At 36.3% G+C, this 16,491-nt stretch overlaps 4 protein-coding genes across 4 annotated transcripts; 2 read left to right on the forward strand and 2 right to left on the reverse strand.

Annotated features, from left to right (window-relative positions):
• Nucleotides 1-3,123: 3,123 nt before the first annotated feature.
• MELLADRAFT_32011 (uncharacterized protein) lies at nt 3,124-3,501 on the forward strand (the record flags this gene model as incomplete). Its single annotated transcript, XM_007409155.1, has 3 exons — nt 3,124-3,165; nt 3,256-3,281; nt 3,375-3,501. Coding segments are annotated over 3 exons (195 nt in total), but the record flags the coding sequence as incomplete, so codon positions are not given.
• Nucleotides 3,502-4,852: 1,351 nt separating this feature from the next.
• MELLADRAFT_85700 (uncharacterized protein) lies at nt 4,853-6,711 on the forward strand (the record flags this gene model as incomplete). Its single annotated transcript, XM_007409156.1, has 11 exons — nt 4,853-5,135; nt 5,207-5,340; nt 5,409-5,466; nt 5,558-5,663; nt 5,735-5,761; nt 5,833-5,899; nt 5,974-6,045; nt 6,113-6,145; nt 6,314-6,436; nt 6,519-6,642; nt 6,704-6,711. The coding sequence occupies 11 exons, from the start codon at nt 4,853-4,855 to the stop codon at nt 6,709-6,711; spliced, it is 1,035 nt and encodes a 344-aa protein (XP_007409218.1).
• Nucleotides 6,712-7,139: 428 nt separating this feature from the next.
• On the reverse strand, nt 7,140-11,062 carry MELLADRAFT_48072 (uncharacterized protein; the record flags this gene model as incomplete). The annotated part of the gene is made up of 10 exons (XM_007409341.1): nt 7,140-7,465; nt 7,574-7,750; nt 7,834-7,920; nt 8,007-8,126; nt 8,261-8,465; nt 8,543-9,230; nt 9,307-10,254; nt 10,333-10,717; nt 10,814-10,933; nt 11,003-11,062. 10 exons carry the CDS (start codon nt 11,060-11,062, stop codon nt 7,355-7,357), a joined length of 2,901 nt encoding a protein of 966 aa, XP_007409403.1.
• A 1,849-nt stretch (nt 11,063-12,911) lies between these two features.
• Nucleotides 12,912-15,171, reverse strand: MELLADRAFT_48075 (uncharacterized protein; the record flags this gene model as incomplete). The annotated part of the gene is made up of 9 exons (XM_007409340.1): nt 12,912-13,285; nt 13,378-13,488; nt 13,568-13,621; nt 13,695-13,755; nt 13,834-13,917; nt 13,983-14,102; nt 14,260-14,429; nt 14,533-14,612; nt 14,715-15,171. The coding sequence occupies 9 exons, from the start codon at nt 15,026-15,028 to the stop codon at nt 12,912-12,914; spliced, it is 1,368 nt and encodes a 455-aa protein (XP_007409402.1).
• Nucleotides 15,172-16,491: the final 1,320 nt, after the last annotated feature.

Consider the following 16,491-nt stretch of genomic DNA (forward strand, 5'->3'; position numbering starts at 1 on the left):
ATACCATTGAACCTTGTTATTTTGTTCTTGCCTTTTCAGGCCATGCCATACAAATGGGTCTGAAGATTTTTACACTCAATGATTTACACTTGAAAAGGGGTGTAAACAAGATGAAAAGCTCTATCTCACATTGGTTTAAATACAATTTTACATTTGATGCCTTTAAAATCTTAGAGTGCAAAATAATCAAGTGCAAGTTGTCGAGTGTAAAATTTGATCTTAAATGTGATCACATATAATTTCACACTGGATATTTCGCACTTGATATTGATATGAGCAGTGCAAAAATCCATCTACGCCCACAGATACGTATTCCATTGTGCGACCAAAAGCTCAGTCGAGCCCATCTTTTGCCTCACAAATTGCCTTGTGGTATTGGAGGTTGAACTTTTCTTGAACCCAATCAACGAAGTATGATCTGGGTGAAAATAAGTCATCAGGTCCTTAAACTTAAAGGCCTTTTCACGATATCTAATTTTTCTTGTGCACTTAGTATTCCAGAAATTGATGTTTCGCAAGGTATCAGATTATGTACGCCATCACGGTTTATTTTGACTCTGCATCTTACCTAGTAACCTAACATACCATTTTATCTTCAAATTCAGATATATCAGTCATCATTTATCATGGCAAGAGTCATAAGTCAAAGAAAAGCAAAACATGATTCATCAGATCCTAATGTTATATCACCAATAGATATAGATTTATTAGAGATAGAATTGCACCTACTTATTTGCCCTCTAAGATTTTATAGGCATCAAGTGTAAAATTGTATATAAACCAATGTCAGATAGATCCTTAGACTCCACCTTTTCTACACTCCTCATCAAGTGTAAATTTGAGTGTAAAAATCTTCTAACCATTAGAAAATTGTCCAATAATGGTGACATTTGGGTTTTTGGTCAAGGTACGACTGAAATTGAAGAATAGTATCAGTTGTGCAAGGGTTTCCATGCAAATCAGCAAAACAGTGGGGATTGAGTGGAAAATTCAAACATGGTATGGGTATTGTAAAGCTTCCCTGCTAAAGTATCTCACAAGAGTGGTATAGTGAATTCAGCTGGGACTTTGAAAAACTGATTGATGGTATTCAAGCATTCCCAAATATTTAGCCAGAGTATTCCATATTTTGATATTGTTGAGGTTGCTTTGTAGACTTTTTACTCTCATTGGAGAGCAAAACTCACTGGAGAACATAAATTGAAAAGCAGTGCAAATCATGGACACTAAAAAGCTTATTCAATATCAAAAAAAATCTATTGAAAATTATTGGTTGCACCTCTTATGGACTATTTTTCTCTAGCTTTGATTAGAGATCGCGGAGCTACCATGTAGATTGTTCAAGGAAGCAGGGGTCTGCAAAAGGAATCAAACATAAGTTGAATGTGATTGAACCTGACACCACATTTGACACCAAGCTTATTCCAGTTGTGTCATTTTGGAACACACGTGACTGCAAAGTAAGAGTGAATACAACCAGTGGATCTATGGGCATGTTGTTGAAACTGATATTACAGACTTATTCCAGCCTTTCAACCACTTCTAAACTGGTGAAATCAATCGGGGTTTCTCTTCTAGATAATTTATAACCTTATGGGAAGCCTCCGCGAGTATTTTTCAAGTCCACTTTCTTGGTTTGCCTCTCTCCACCAAGACCTATGATATTTTCCTTTTGTTAAAAGCCCACAAAAACCACTGATGGATCTTCACAAGGGGGTAAATCCCTGCGATGTGTATGACATCCGTTCATGTGATGAATATCCATCTCAGAGCATCCGCACTCGTTTGCGGTTGTTAATTTGGTCACGTGCGGTAACAAACACAACATTAAGTAAAAAGTTACTTAACTCAACCAAATTTCGCACTCGTTTGCATTAGCAGCGCTGTAACTTTTATAACTTTACAGATAGTGCATGTACTCCGCACCGGTTGTGCAGTAAGGTAAAGTTTTAATTTTTTGAGTACACATCACCTGCTTTCATGGCCAGTTTTCATGTGATAGAGGCACTGTTCTCTTCTTTGCACTAAGATACTAATACTCCATCTACACATGAAGACCCGATATCATCCTGTTCATCTACTCGATCGATAGATCTTAATTTAAAATTACAAATTTAACATGAGTTTGTTCAGATCTTAATACATGAATTCCAATTAAAAAACAAAGGCTTTACTACATCGAGAAAGCTTTTAATGAGTCTGAATACACATAATGATCTTGTAAAAGATTTAAAGAATTTAAAACTAGGAAATAAAAATCCAAACTTCAATTTTTAATTTGTATCACTTGATCCTAAAAGTCCTCCAATGATTGGTCTTTTAATGTTGATTTTCTTAAATATTGACCTCTACATAGCTATATGAATCTAGACATCTTTCATTTTCATCTGAATGGTTTGGAGTCGAGTTCAAGATGGTTGATTGACTTATTTCAATTGAAGACATCGATCGGTGTCGAACGTTCTCGAGTTGATTCATGCAACTGTAAGGCTTGGAATTCATCGTGTGTGAGTGGTGAAAAGGAGATATTGGTTGTTGACTTTGGTGTTGGAGGTCTGGTTGAGTTTTGTTTTTGGAGTCGAGTTGCCGGGAACAAGTCGTGATGTGTGATACCGCATGCGTTAGCCAATTGGTAAATTTACCGATTCGCTAACGCAAAATGACCGAAAATTAACTACCGCGGGGCTAATTTTTCACCGGTGTGGAAAAGACCCCGCGTTTGCGGTAAATTTAACCTTACCGCACCCGACTTACCGCACGAGTGCGGATGCTCTCAGGCTGGTTGGATGAATTGTGAATTTCATCTGTTTTGCATCTCGCAGTTCGGATAATTATGGGTTTAGACTTTTTCGACTGTCACAGAGAATGTCCCATGTGGGATTGCCAGTCATTCCGACACACTCCCATTTGACATTCAATCTCAACTGTTGATCAACTTAAAACTAGAAAACCGCCATTGACGACATTGAGAAAGTGGTCAACCTTCGATTCATCTCAACTAACTCATAGTCAGTTCCATTGGAAAACTTTTCTTCAATTTCTTAAGGAAACTACTGATTCTATTGGATTGATCCGTCGCCTGCTTACGGTCTAGAATCTGACATCATGGGAGGTCCCCAGGCAGTCTACCGGGACCCTTGGCAAAAGCGTGAAGCATGGCGGAGAGTTGAGTGACCAAAACTGGATGATCGACTTCCTCAATATATACCGAGCCTTCTATCCTCGCTGACGATTCAACGGATCTCATCCATGCAGCACCCAATTTTCTCCAGACGCGAACAGTGAGTAGTCTGTTCCGGTCCGAGTGACCCTGATGCCCAGTACTGTGGAGGTACTGAATTTATCTTTTTATATTACATGATGATTGCTCATAGATTCAAGAACCTATTCCCAGGCTTTGGCATTGCTCTCGTAGCATTCTCTGGATATGTTGTATGGGATAACCTGACTTCACCTGATTCGAACACGATCAAACGTTTGAAGGAGCAGACGGCTAAGGAAATTGAGAAGAAGGGCCAATTGACAAGTTTATTGACAGGAGGTGAAGACAAGAAATGATAGTAAGGGTGATCCATCAATCATCCCTCTGTACGCTGCTTGCCCAAAACCAAAGAGTTCCGGACAATAGTTGCTTCGTCGTAGTATCATTGCGAAAGGAGACTACTACTTGGAGTTATGTACGGTACATTATATTTCTCCTGATTGAAGTCCGTCAGGCTGTGATCGGAACATGGGGTGTAGTGATCAGTGCGACAGATAAACTTACAGTAGAGCTCCTGTTGATATAGTCAACCCAATTGAGTTTGATGCGGTTCGATGCAGCCGAGTCGGTCATTTCACGATTAGGGGACACCGCGCGATTCCTTGCCCTTCACCGCGCTTGTCACGAGGACAATACGATCATGTTTCATGGCTCCGCTCACCTTAGTTAGTCTTCAAACGCTGCATCTGCTCGGCTTCAAGCTCTGCAAGCAAAGACAGGAGCTTCGATACGTGCAGACTGAAGTGATATCCCCGGAGCCCGCCCACAAAGTCAAATGACAGTAGGTAGATGCGTACTTCCTTGCGTCCGAAAAGATACCAGGCTTGTAAGTAAATGATATGGCATGCTGTCTCAGAATATCCCAAGCATGATTGTAGATACATCGACTAGCAAAGCCTTCAAGCAGCCCGCGCCAAAAGGACGCATATACAAGGAAGAAAACCCTACATGCGATATATGATGATCTTTAGGAGGGCTTGTGCATCACGGCTTCATATCTCGATATCAGATGTGAACATACAGCATATTGAAAGATTCATGGCCGATGGGATTAGTGGTCGAGCCAAAGTACCTACCGTATCGTCGGGCATGAAAACAGTCGGCTGCCCAGTGGTTAACCGAAAGCTTGCAGGTGGCTTGGGCGGAGGTTACAAGGTCGACCGAAGCGTCTTTGGACTTCCTTGAGTGTATACAGCGAGTTTTACGAGACACAAGGTTATTTTGCAGTATACATGTGACTTGGATTTTGACTCAGCAATGGGACATCATTAGCCCCTGGAATCTAGGATTGTATTTCTCTGAGATAGAGATGACATACGAAGTGCAGCTCGGGTGAGTAGGGGGTTTTCTGATAGACAGAGATGATGGAAGGTCACGAACAAATTCGCTCAGCCCACCTGATCCCATGCCTGCGTTCGGCAAATAATAGGGAATTCCACCAAGGGCAGATACTCATCTTGTTTGTTGATTTGAATCTCAGTTCCTTGTCAAGCACAAATCTTTGAAGTCTTCTCCTTATATACCACCTTCGCTGTTCAGCCATGCACAACGAGACACGTATTATCAGCCTGGCTAGATCACGACGAAAAGATGCGATCCGATTGTTTAACTCACGTTTTAGTCACTTATCTGATTTTCGCTCTCCCTCATTTACAATCCATCTTAGGTCAAACTTGTGCTTCTATCAAGCGAAGGCAGGAATGGCGTACTTTGAGCCGCGCTGATCAAATTTCTTACATCGATGCTGTCAAATGTTTGATGAGCAATCCGTCTCAGTTGATGCCTCTATCAGGGCTTAATCGAGTTGATGACTTCCAATACGTTCATTCTACCTTGCAAGACTCGGTACATTTTGTGGCCCATTTCTTAGTTTGTCAGTCTATATTTGGCAATTCTCTTGAGGTTACTGGAGAATCGAGTCATGTAGCTTTTACCATCATATAGGGCATCGACACTTTATCTACCTTTATGAAGAAGCCTTATCTCACTGCGGGTACACCGGTGCACTACCCAGATGGGATTGGACTTTAGACGCAGCAAACGTGACGGCGGCCCCAGTCTGGTCCTCAGATAGAGAGGTGCTGACTCAGATTACCTTCACTTTCGATTCAATGCATGACTTACAATATTGTTCCTAACCTGGTAGGTCGGTTTCGGCACAAATGGCACTGGCCCCAGTACTGCTTCTTCTAATACTGGTCTAGGTTAGTGTGTCTTGACTAAGAGAGGACAAGACTTGTTTTTCTCGATGATGGTATGATCTGAAATCATCAAAATGCTGAAATCTGTTGATAGACGGTGGAGCTGTGGTTGATGGCGCCTTTGCAAGACTTCAACTCAATCTTCCATTTAGACATCTATTGCAAAGGAATTGGAATCCTTTCCTTGAGATCTCTTCCGGGTTTGTTATATTCAATTTCCCCTACAAAAAGATAAAATTGCTCACACGTGCGTTGTATTCGCATTGTTCAGGGGATCCATATTTGCCAGCCAGTACTTGTATGATACCACTTTACCAGCTATATGCTTGCGTGTGTTCCTCTGGCTCATCATCATATGCTTTGATTTAGTGATCAGAGGGCTATTAGGAATATTCAAAGCTTGACCACCTATCATCAGTTCGCGGTTGCTGTGGAGGTTTGTTGCCTTGATTTCCACCTTTGCATGTATGCTAGTCTTTGCTTGAGGTGCTGATCCTGTTTGATCTGTAGGGACAAGACCCCGATGTCTTTGAGAACGCCCAACCTGGTCCTCATAGCACGATTCACGCTCTAATTGGAGGGGTGAGTAGTGCCGGCGCCTGTCCAATTTCAAAGCTTTCTCATTAATCAATACAATGACTTTGAATAGGACTTTCCCTCATCATCAACAGCGGTGAACGACGTGAGTTTGACTGGTCATTACACTTCTTGAATTCATGAACAATGATTTGAAACTTCTATGTATACACTCTAATTTTCATCGGGCGATTCATCTTCAATGTTTTTGTCAGCCGTAAGTCAACTTATCTTCTAGAATTTCTTTTCTGTCCAAATTCATTAAGAAGTAAAGGAACTAACAAATATGGATCATCAATATAGTCTCTTTTTCTTACATCACGCAAACATTGATTGGCTCTGGTGGAAATGGCAACAAGCCGATCGAAGCAATAGACTTTTTGAATATGGTGGAAATGTGAGTTAGGTGTCAAATTGTACACGAAAGTTGTTTATTGATGGTCATACATCTTTGTCTTGAATCTCTACCAACCAAAAAGCGACGAAGAAGAAGTTCCAGGCAGGATGCTACTCTGAGTGACAGAATTGAGTTTTTAGGATTATCTCGGAACCCTACGATCAGTAGTGTGATGGACATTTCTACGTTTCCACATTGCTATACTTGTAAGTGATAGTTTATACTTTGCTTTCTCTGTGATCACAACACTGATGTCTCGCCTCATAGATGTTTGAGGTTCAAACACTTTTGATTTCTCTCCAAGTCAGAATCAGGTAGCTTTATTTAATGAGTTTCATAAATTTAATCAATCAATGTGAATGGTCTATGGGTCACCCCCCACAACTGAGTCTGAATCACCCGATTATTTATCACAAAGTCTATCTTATTTTTATTTATACCGAGCTCATGATATCTCGTACATTACCTCTGTCTCTCTTTGCAAAAAGACACTCGTTGTATGAAAGGGAAACTAACAGCTTAGAAACCCACTTTGAGACTAATTTTATGTTGAACAGAAAGGCAAAAGAGTGGCACGCATTGCATGGACCCTTATGAATGATCTCCTATAATCCAAACTCCAAGCTATGCCAACAAATACATGCAGCTCCACAATATTTTCATTTTTGCAGTCAGGGTAACTCCTCAGTCGGGGGATCTTACTGAAAACTTCAAGAGTCTAATTGATCAAAAATTGTTAAACAGAGGAGTTTTTTTGGTTGACAATTATTCAAAAATTAAATTGAACTACCAAAAAGAAAAAAAATCAAAAAAATAGTAAACCAAAGTAAGAGAGATCTTGTGTTATTAAAGAAACTTTTCAAAAACAAAAACATAAACACACATACTCTCTCTATCTCTGGCTCTATCTCAATTAGTTTATAAAGAATTAAATTTATTCAAAAACGATTTTTTAGCTATTTCAATAGCTTCATTCACTTTATTAATTTGATCACCAACACCTTGAGCAGTATCACCTTTTCCACCTCCCTAAAGAACCACACAAAAAAATCAAAAATCAAATCAAAAATTCAATCATAGACTGATACCTAAAAAGAGATCCTGAGATGATAAATAAATAAATAAATTAGAATTTACCTTTCCACCTAAAACTTTAATAATCTCATCCATCCAAATCTTCGCATTCCAATCATCTTGTACCATTTCTTTAGTCAATGAATTCACATGTACAATCTTTCCATCTGATTTGTTAATACTAAACAAGTATCCTGCTTTACCTTCATTTTTCAAAATTCCACATGCAGACATCAAGCACTATGGGATTCCATGGAAAAGAGTAAGTTGAATGAAGGGATCAAAAAAGAATGATGTGGATTGTTAGGGTTTGCTTTACTTACTTTTGTATTCGATCCAACATCTAATACATCAATCATAACTCTTTCATTAGGATGAACTTCGATCCAATCTTTAACAAGTTGAGTTGCCTAGGAGAGAGAGAAAAAAAACCAATTGACTTTCAACAAAATCCTTCAAAAAGAACTTGTGATATAATCAAAAAAATTGATCTTACTTTCTTTTCATCTGCTTTGGTTTGAAGTTTACCTAATTCGATCAATTCTCTTTGTACGACTCCAAACTTTTCTTTAATTTTTGATTTTTCAATTACCGAAATTTCAATTCCAGCTAATTCCTAACAAAATATAAATGAATAAATAAATTAAGAAATAAATGATCAATTTTAGATTCAATTCAATTCTTGATCTTCTTCTGTTTCAAAAAGCCCCCTCCTCAAAAAATGTATCTAACAAAAAACATCAAACTTACCACCGAAAATCCTTTTAATCCTTGTTCTCTTTCTTTAATAGGTAATTCAATAATCTTATCTAATTTCAAGTTTAATTCATTAGCTAATTCGATCACCGTTTTAGCTTCTTCACCTGTAACAGCAACAATCCTTCTGATTCCTTTTGCAATCCCAGATTCTTCAACTAAAATCAATTCTTTAATCTCATTAGTTTTCTTAACATGTCTAATATAAATTCAAAAACCAATTCTTAACGTCAATCAAGAAGTTTTTGTTTGTAAAGAGAATGAAACATTACCCACGTTCCACCACAGAATTCTACACTATAATTTAACCATTTCGATTCATTTAATTGATCCGCATCAAGTTCGATCGGTTCAGGTCCAATGACCACCACTCTAACTGGATCAGGATACCTTTCACCAAAGACGGCTCTCAAACCTGGAATCTTTTCAGCTTCACTTAATTTCATTTCTTTAGAATAAACCGAATGATTCTTCAAGATCCAATCATTACAAATCTTTTCAATCTGTTCTAATTCTGAAGCCTTCACTTGTTGTTTATGTGAAAAATCAAATCTAAACTTATTTGAACTGACTAATGAACCTTTTTGATCAATATGATCTCCTAACGTTTCTCTTAATGCATAATTTAAAATATGAGTACCTGTATGATTGTTTTTGATGGGTTTTCGTCTTAATTCATCAAAACTTGATTGAACTAAATCTTCCTTTTTAATTTCTCCTTCTGATAAATTTCCAATATGTAATACATAACCATTAAACACTTGTACATCTTCTACATCAAAGATCATTTCTCCCTCAATAATCAAGGTACCTGTATCATTTTCTTGTCCTCCTTGTTCTGCATAAAAATTAGTTTTGTCTAAGATCACTCCAAATGGTTCACCGGATTTTAATTCTTTACTTGATGAATAAAATTCTCCAGCTTGAAAGATGGCTTTGACTGTAGCATTAATGGTTGTAAGACCTAAAGATTTCACTTTGATCAGTCTTTTTTGTGATTCGAAAGAATCTAGACATGAAAATCAAAATAGATGACTTACTAAATTTACTTGAATCATCTGTCTTGGGTACAGATGAATTAGATTCTAGAACAGCAATCGAATGTACATCTAATTCGACTCCAGCTCCTACGATTTTCTTTTTACCACCTTTTGAAAGTTCTTTTGATTCAGATTGAGCGATTTCAAATCCATCTTGATCAATTCCAATTCCAGCTTCTTCTGCCATCAAAAGAGTTAAATCAATCGGAAATCCAAACGTATCATAAAGTTTCCAAACTTCTTTTCCATCTAAAACTTTTCCATTATTCTTCTTAACTCGATTACAATACTTTTCAAATATCTTTTCACCTCTATCTAATGTTAAACTAAAGGAATCTTCTTCTTCATTTAAAATCTCAATCACTTCTAATCTTCTTTTTTCGATTTCTGGAAATTCATCTCCCATCTGTTCAATTAAAGTTGGCATCAACTTTGAAAAAAACGTTCCAATCGGTACATTGAATTTTTTTCTTATATACCTTGCACCTCTTCTTAAGATCCTTCTTAATACATAACCACGTCCCACATTATTAGGTACACCTCCATCACTAATCGCAAAGGTTAAAGTTCTAATATGATCAGCTACAACTCTATAAGCCGTATCAATCCCATCTTGATCTTCAATTCCAAGTTTTCCTTCATATGGTCTTGCACCCGTGAGTTGTTGAATTTTCTCAAAGATCGGTCTAAAGATATCTGTATCATAATTAGATTTTTTATCTTGTAAGATTGAAACTAATCTTTCGAATCCCATTCCAGTATCTACATGTTTTGATGGTAATTCTTTTAAACTTCCATCTGATTCTCGATTGTATTCTATAAAGACATTATTCCAGATCTCAATCACTAATGGATCATCTTGATTGACTAAACTTCCTGCATTTCTACCTCCTACTCTATCATAATGAATTTCAGAACAAGGTCCACAAGGTCCAGTAGCCCCCATCTCTAAAAAGGAAAAAAAACACCCCAATCGAAATCAGTCATTGCAAAAGAAAAGAAATCCCGAAAAATCTTGGACTTTACCCCAAAAGTTATCTTTAGCATTCCCAGGTAAGATATGATCTTCCTGTACACCAAGTTCTAACCAAATCCGTTTAGATTCCAAATCCGGCTCAAGTCCTTGTTTCTCATCCCCTTCAAAATAAGTGACATATAATCGATCTTTAGGTAATCCATAAAGTTCAGTTAAAAGTTCCCATGCCATCTTTAATCCATCTTCCTTGAAATAATCACCAAAGGACCAATTCCCTAACATTTCAAAAAACGTATGATGATATGTATCTTTACCTACATCATCTAAATCATTATGTTTTCCTCCTGCTCTTATACATTTTTGACTGTTCACAGCTCTTTTGATCTTCGATAATGGATTAGATGGATCAATGGTTCCTAAGAAAATCGATTTATACTAATCAAATTAAGATCAACTCATTCAGTTTTTTTGTGTTTTTATTTTTGTTTTTCATGAGGTTTTGATCATGAATTTAAATCTGTAAAACTCAACTTGATTCATTCCTGCATTGGTAAATAAAAGTGTAGGATCATCTAATGGACAAACACTTGAAGAAGGTACGAATTGATGCTGATATTTTTCTTGAAAATAATTTATAAATGTTTTTCTAACCTATTTGATTTCAATTCATAATCTTAATCTTCTTTTTTCCTTTTATTTTGAACATGATCGTTGACTTACTTTCTTAGCTGGCCAATCACCGAATTGACTGACTGTGTTTGATTTGATTGAGTTTGACATGAATCTGAACTTGATGGATGGCTTGAATGGTGTTGATGAAAGTGATAATTGGTTTTTGAAGAATCGGTTCATGAATTGCTAAAAGTGGTTTTCACTTTTTTGCAATCAATTCAACTTATCAACCAAGTCCGACTCGATCTCAATTTACTACGGTCTCGGATATCATCAACTCACTTTCTCAATTTCAATCCATCTTAGAACTCATATTCCTTCTTTTTGACCATCACTGCTTCTATATTTTCTTTTGAATCATCTTTTCCTACATTTAACTTCAACTTCATATGTATCAAATAAATATATATCAAACACTCAACAGAAAACAAAAAACAAATCACATTTTAATCAATTTTTATTTTTGCTTGCACATATATTTTTTCTCTTTGAAACAAAAAACTTTGTATTAAAAAGAAAATACAACCAAAAAAAAAACTAAAAAAAAAACTAAAAAAAAGGTAAATCTGAAATTTTAATACAAAAAAAAGAAAATGAAGATGAAGCGTTGAAGCGTTGAGATGCAAACAAAAGAAAAGAGAAAAGAGAAGAAAAAGAACTTGCTATATATGTATGTATGTAGATGAAGAAGAAAAAAATGTAAAGATTTCTTTTTATTTTGTTTGAAAAAAAAACGACTATGAGAGAAACACAAAGAAAAAAGAAAAGAAAAAGAAAAACCCCAGATTCTTATAAAAGGTTTTGTATGTACTACTTTAATTCAATCATTAATTCAATCAATCAATCAATTCGTTTTAATTTTCTTTATTCTAAAATCCAAAATCCAAAATCCAGAATCCAAAGTCCAAGATCCAATCCAAAATCCAAAAAAAAATCCATTCTTGATTTCTTATTGTCCAATTTCCTTTTTTCTATACCTATAACCCCCAAACCAATTTCTTAAAGTGGTAAAACCAATTCCCTACCCGAGATCTCTCGACTACTATTCCCACCATTCCCATCATCTTCATCATTCGAAAACGGTTCATTCCGATTTGTTTTACCACCCCCACTTCTTTCATTTCGATTTCGTTTCATAAACTGATGATGAGGATGATTAGGATGATCAACACTTTCATCCGATCGACTTTCTTCTGATTCATCTGATCCTTTCCTAACCAACGTTCTAGTTTCAAGATCTTCATCTACTTTAATTTCTTCTTTATATTTACTAGTCGGATTCTTGAGTTTTAATTTCAATCCGATCGGTCCACTTGATGAATCATGTGAATGATGATTGGATGGATTCGAACTCAAATGAGAATTTAATCCTAAAAAATTACTTAATGTTCTTGGATTATTCGTATTGAAATTGGAAGTCGATGAATTCGCTCCAGATCCAGATCCAGATCCATTTTGTTCAAACATATTAGTTAAAGGTCCATTAGAAGTACCACTAGATTGATAAACATTCTTTCCATTGGATTTCACTTTTTTATTCGATTCTAATTTTCCATATTTATCAAAACTCATCTGAGGTTTGTTTAGATTCGATTCATCTTCATCTTTTCTCAAAATCTTAAGTGGTGTCGTATTTGAAATCGAATATGGTTCTGGATTCACAATAGGTGCACTTAAACTTTTTTCTTTTTTGTTGATAGGTGATTTGATCGGATTAGGATATGAACCTCCTATGATCGGTCGGATCGGTCGGATGGAACTTTCATGTGGTGATGTTAATGGTTTAGGTGTTTCGAAATTATAGTCTTCTTTACTCTCTCGACTTTCAGGTGATTCTGGGATCTTATAAACTATAAATCAAAACCATCATAAAGAAAGAATGATCAAAACAGAAGATCATCAGTCTGAGTCAAACCATACTGGTAAAATCATCTTATCAACATTTCCAAAAAAAAAGTCAAAACTTACCTTCATCTATTGAATCATCAATAGGTCGATCCCAAAGACTATGTCTCCTTAACCCATTATCGGTCATTTCCAAATCATTAGATCCACCCATCTTAGGACTCATTCCACTATCATGTCTAATCGGACTTTGTTTACTAGATCTACTTTGTCGTGCAATCAAACTGGTTCGATGCATTGATCCAATCACACCTGCAAATCCTCTTAATCCATCTATACCAGGTTCTTCAGCTGATGTGCCACGTTCATCATCTGGTTCTTTATCTACGGCTAAAAACATAGATGATCTTCTATCTAAACCTCGAAGCTGTGATGGATCAATCTTGGACATTTGTAATAGAGTGATTCCTACACAAATGACTAAAACTATGAACATTTTGGGAAAAAGATCATGAAATCAGTTGGGTTAGTTTGAGCTTTTGTGAAAAGTTGGTGATTTGCAAAAAAACCCATCTTACATCCTAAGACAAGTGTGACTATATCTAGTACAGGTGATTTTAATCCTTGGAATAAAATGATAGAAGTTACCAAAGTTGAAAAAGTAAACATGACATAATATGTTGGAGTAACTAATTGGAAAATCAAAAAGAAGAATTAGTCAATAAGGTCTATCTGATTTTGATAAATTGAGAGAGATCAAGGACAAACCCATTGCAGTATTAAACAATTCTAATGCTTTATTAAGATAATTGATTTCAGTTACTATGAATCAAATCCAAATCAAATCGACATGAGTTTTTTGAAGATCTAATGAATCAAAAATCAAATCACATACATAGTGTACAAACAACAAATCCAATTAGAAAATACATGAACCAATTCTTAAATTGATTATCCTAAAAAATCAAACAAGATGAGATTCGAATTGATAAGCTATTTATGTTGAATGCTATAAGAAAGGGGAAAAAACGTACACCTTTGATTGAAGTGATAATAGAAGCACCTAATCCTTGAGTAGAAACAACAGAAAGACCACCGATAAGAGAACAAACTGAGATCTAGAAAAAGTCATCATGTTAAGTATTTCAAGCTGATTAGAATCATGAGGTTCAAAATCACTTACATAAACAAACATATTTGATTTACCCCATCTTGGAGCAGCAACGAAGATTAAGAGAAGAGCAGAGAGGATGATGATGGAAGCAAAGACTAAGAAACCAGGTGCTAGGAAAAGTTTTTTGAACTGTGATTTAATGAATCAATAAAAATCGTCAGTTTATAAATCGGAATAGATTATGAGATGAGAATGTGTAAATCCGAGTGGGTTGATGATGACTTTGAAGACTTTGAATTTGAATAGTTTGAAAGGTATCGAATCGGATAGAAACCGAATCACTTACCTCAGAGATAGTAGAAACCGCTTGTTCTTGAGGAGCATTTAATGCAATGATAGTTGCACCTAAAATACAAAGTAAACAACCTAATTTTCCAAAAAACGATAATCTTTCCTTCAAAAAGATTGAAGATAGAATCGCACAAATCACCACTGAAAGTGCTCCCATAGGTGTTACTGATGTGAAACGATTTGAAAAAAGCGACCAAAAAAAGCTTAGTTGGATTTCTTGGATTGGTTTCGGTTTTGATGAATTGAATGGATGTGATGAGAGAAATACCTAAGATTGCATCTGCAAAAGCATACGCTACAAAATTACAAATTTCACCTACTACCATTATAGACATTCCAGACCACCATCTAAAAAAATCCAACCCAAGGAAAAGAAAAGCCATCAAATCAGTATAAAGAATTAAAAAAAAAAGCCAGATTTGAAATCAAACAGTAGAAGAAACACATTACAATAAACTTTTAAGATAAGCATGACCTTCACCAACTTGACCACCTTTTTCCAAAACGGTTTGTTGAGATTTCAATAAACCTTTTTTCTTTAAAACAAAACTAGAACCGATAAAGACACCAGAGACGAGAGCTAGTACGATTCCAATGATTTTATAAGAAGGAGGAGACGTTGTAGTTTTGATGGTATCATTTTCATGAGTTAGAATGGCTTGTTGAGATTGAAGTGAAGCGATGGCAGCAGTGATAGATGCTAAGGCTTGAGTATGAGTTTGATTTGGTTGTTGTGGAGTTGAAGTAGTAGTATTGAGTGACATGGTGGTGATGATAGTATTGATGATGATGAAGATTTGCTAATTCATTGATGATAGTGAATAGTGAAGGTGTTTCTGTTTCTGTTTGAGTTCTTTCTATTTCTATTTCTATTTCTGATATAGTTCGGGATGGTGCTGAGAAGTAGGTAGGCTGTAGCTGAGATAGGCTGTGTTGACTAATCGATTTTGTAAAAGTTTTCTATTTTGAATTTCAATTTGGTTTAGTTTGATACATATTCTTCAACTCAGCTGTAGTCTGTAGTCTGTATTCGAAAACTTAATTTAACTTGAACCTTTGCTTTCTTTCTTTCTATCTGAGCAATTTCTCGTTCGGTTGCTTCCTTCTCATCATAAATACCTACCACACAACCAAATCTTCTGGTGGTCTCTAAATACCGACCGTCATGACTCATCTTTCCCTTCACCGACCGCTCATTTTTCAAATCACACGTTTTCTCATCAACTTACAGCTACACTACATATCCTTCAGCTCTGATCTGCAAGAGTCTTGAAAAACAAATCAAGAAGCCCCATATGTAGAACCAAGCTTCATGCCAAGCCAACGCATTGGTCAACAAAGGTCAACAATCCAGCTTCCGGCCGATCTGACTTGATAAGATTTGAACCCGAACTGTTGAGACGTACAAATTTATTTATGTAAGTATGTACAGTCAATTTCACAAAGCTTGGAAAGAATTCCACGCCAATTTGCTCAAGTTTGGCAGGCAAGAGTTTCCAAGCTTTCTGCAATCGACTGTAAACCTTCTTTCGCAGTGTACGACATAGAGGAGCCGCACCAATTACTTTTTCTCTCTTTTCTTAACTCCTTCCACTTTGCACTTTCAATCAGGAGTAAAGAGACAGCTACATGCTGAGCTATGTAGGCTTATATATGTACATATTGTGAGCAGGTAGATACAAACAACTGCTCAACTGAGACAATTAGAAAACACAAGGTTTGGATTCCTCAATAAGGTGGTAGGGGGCGGTACTCAAGTATTGTTCTGGAAATTTTAACAAGACTTTTTCCAGAACGCCGAAAGTTTTTTCTTTGGTGTGTTCTGGCAGTTCTTCTGGCATTCTACAACTTTGAATTCAAAATGACCCACACTCCAGAATGCCAGAACCCTGAGTACACGCTACATGAACCCACTCATCCTCACTCACATCAACATCAGACACCTAATCACATCACCACATCTTTCATTTCAAATAATGTCTAAGCAAATCATAAAGCTTGGATCCCACAGTGATGTGATGACTTATAGTGAAGAAAACAAAATGACATATAAGCAATCCATGAGGCTTGGATTCCACAGTGATGTGGAATCTTAAAGTAAGACAGCTTTGGGTTTTGTTGACTGCAACACATTCTGTGCCACAGTGGTGGCAAGAAATGGAAAAAAAGATTGATTTTCTAAAATATGATGGATTGATTGTGGAAATCATGAGATTGTTATGAAACA

Source organism: Melampsora larici-populina, assembly GCF_000204055.1.
Source record: "Melampsora larici-populina 98AG31 unplaced genomic scaffold MELLAscaffold_15, whole genome shotgun sequence".
In the NCBI taxonomy this organism is placed as follows: domain Eukaryota; kingdom Fungi; phylum Basidiomycota; class Pucciniomycetes; order Pucciniales; family Melampsoraceae; genus Melampsora; species Melampsora laricis-populina.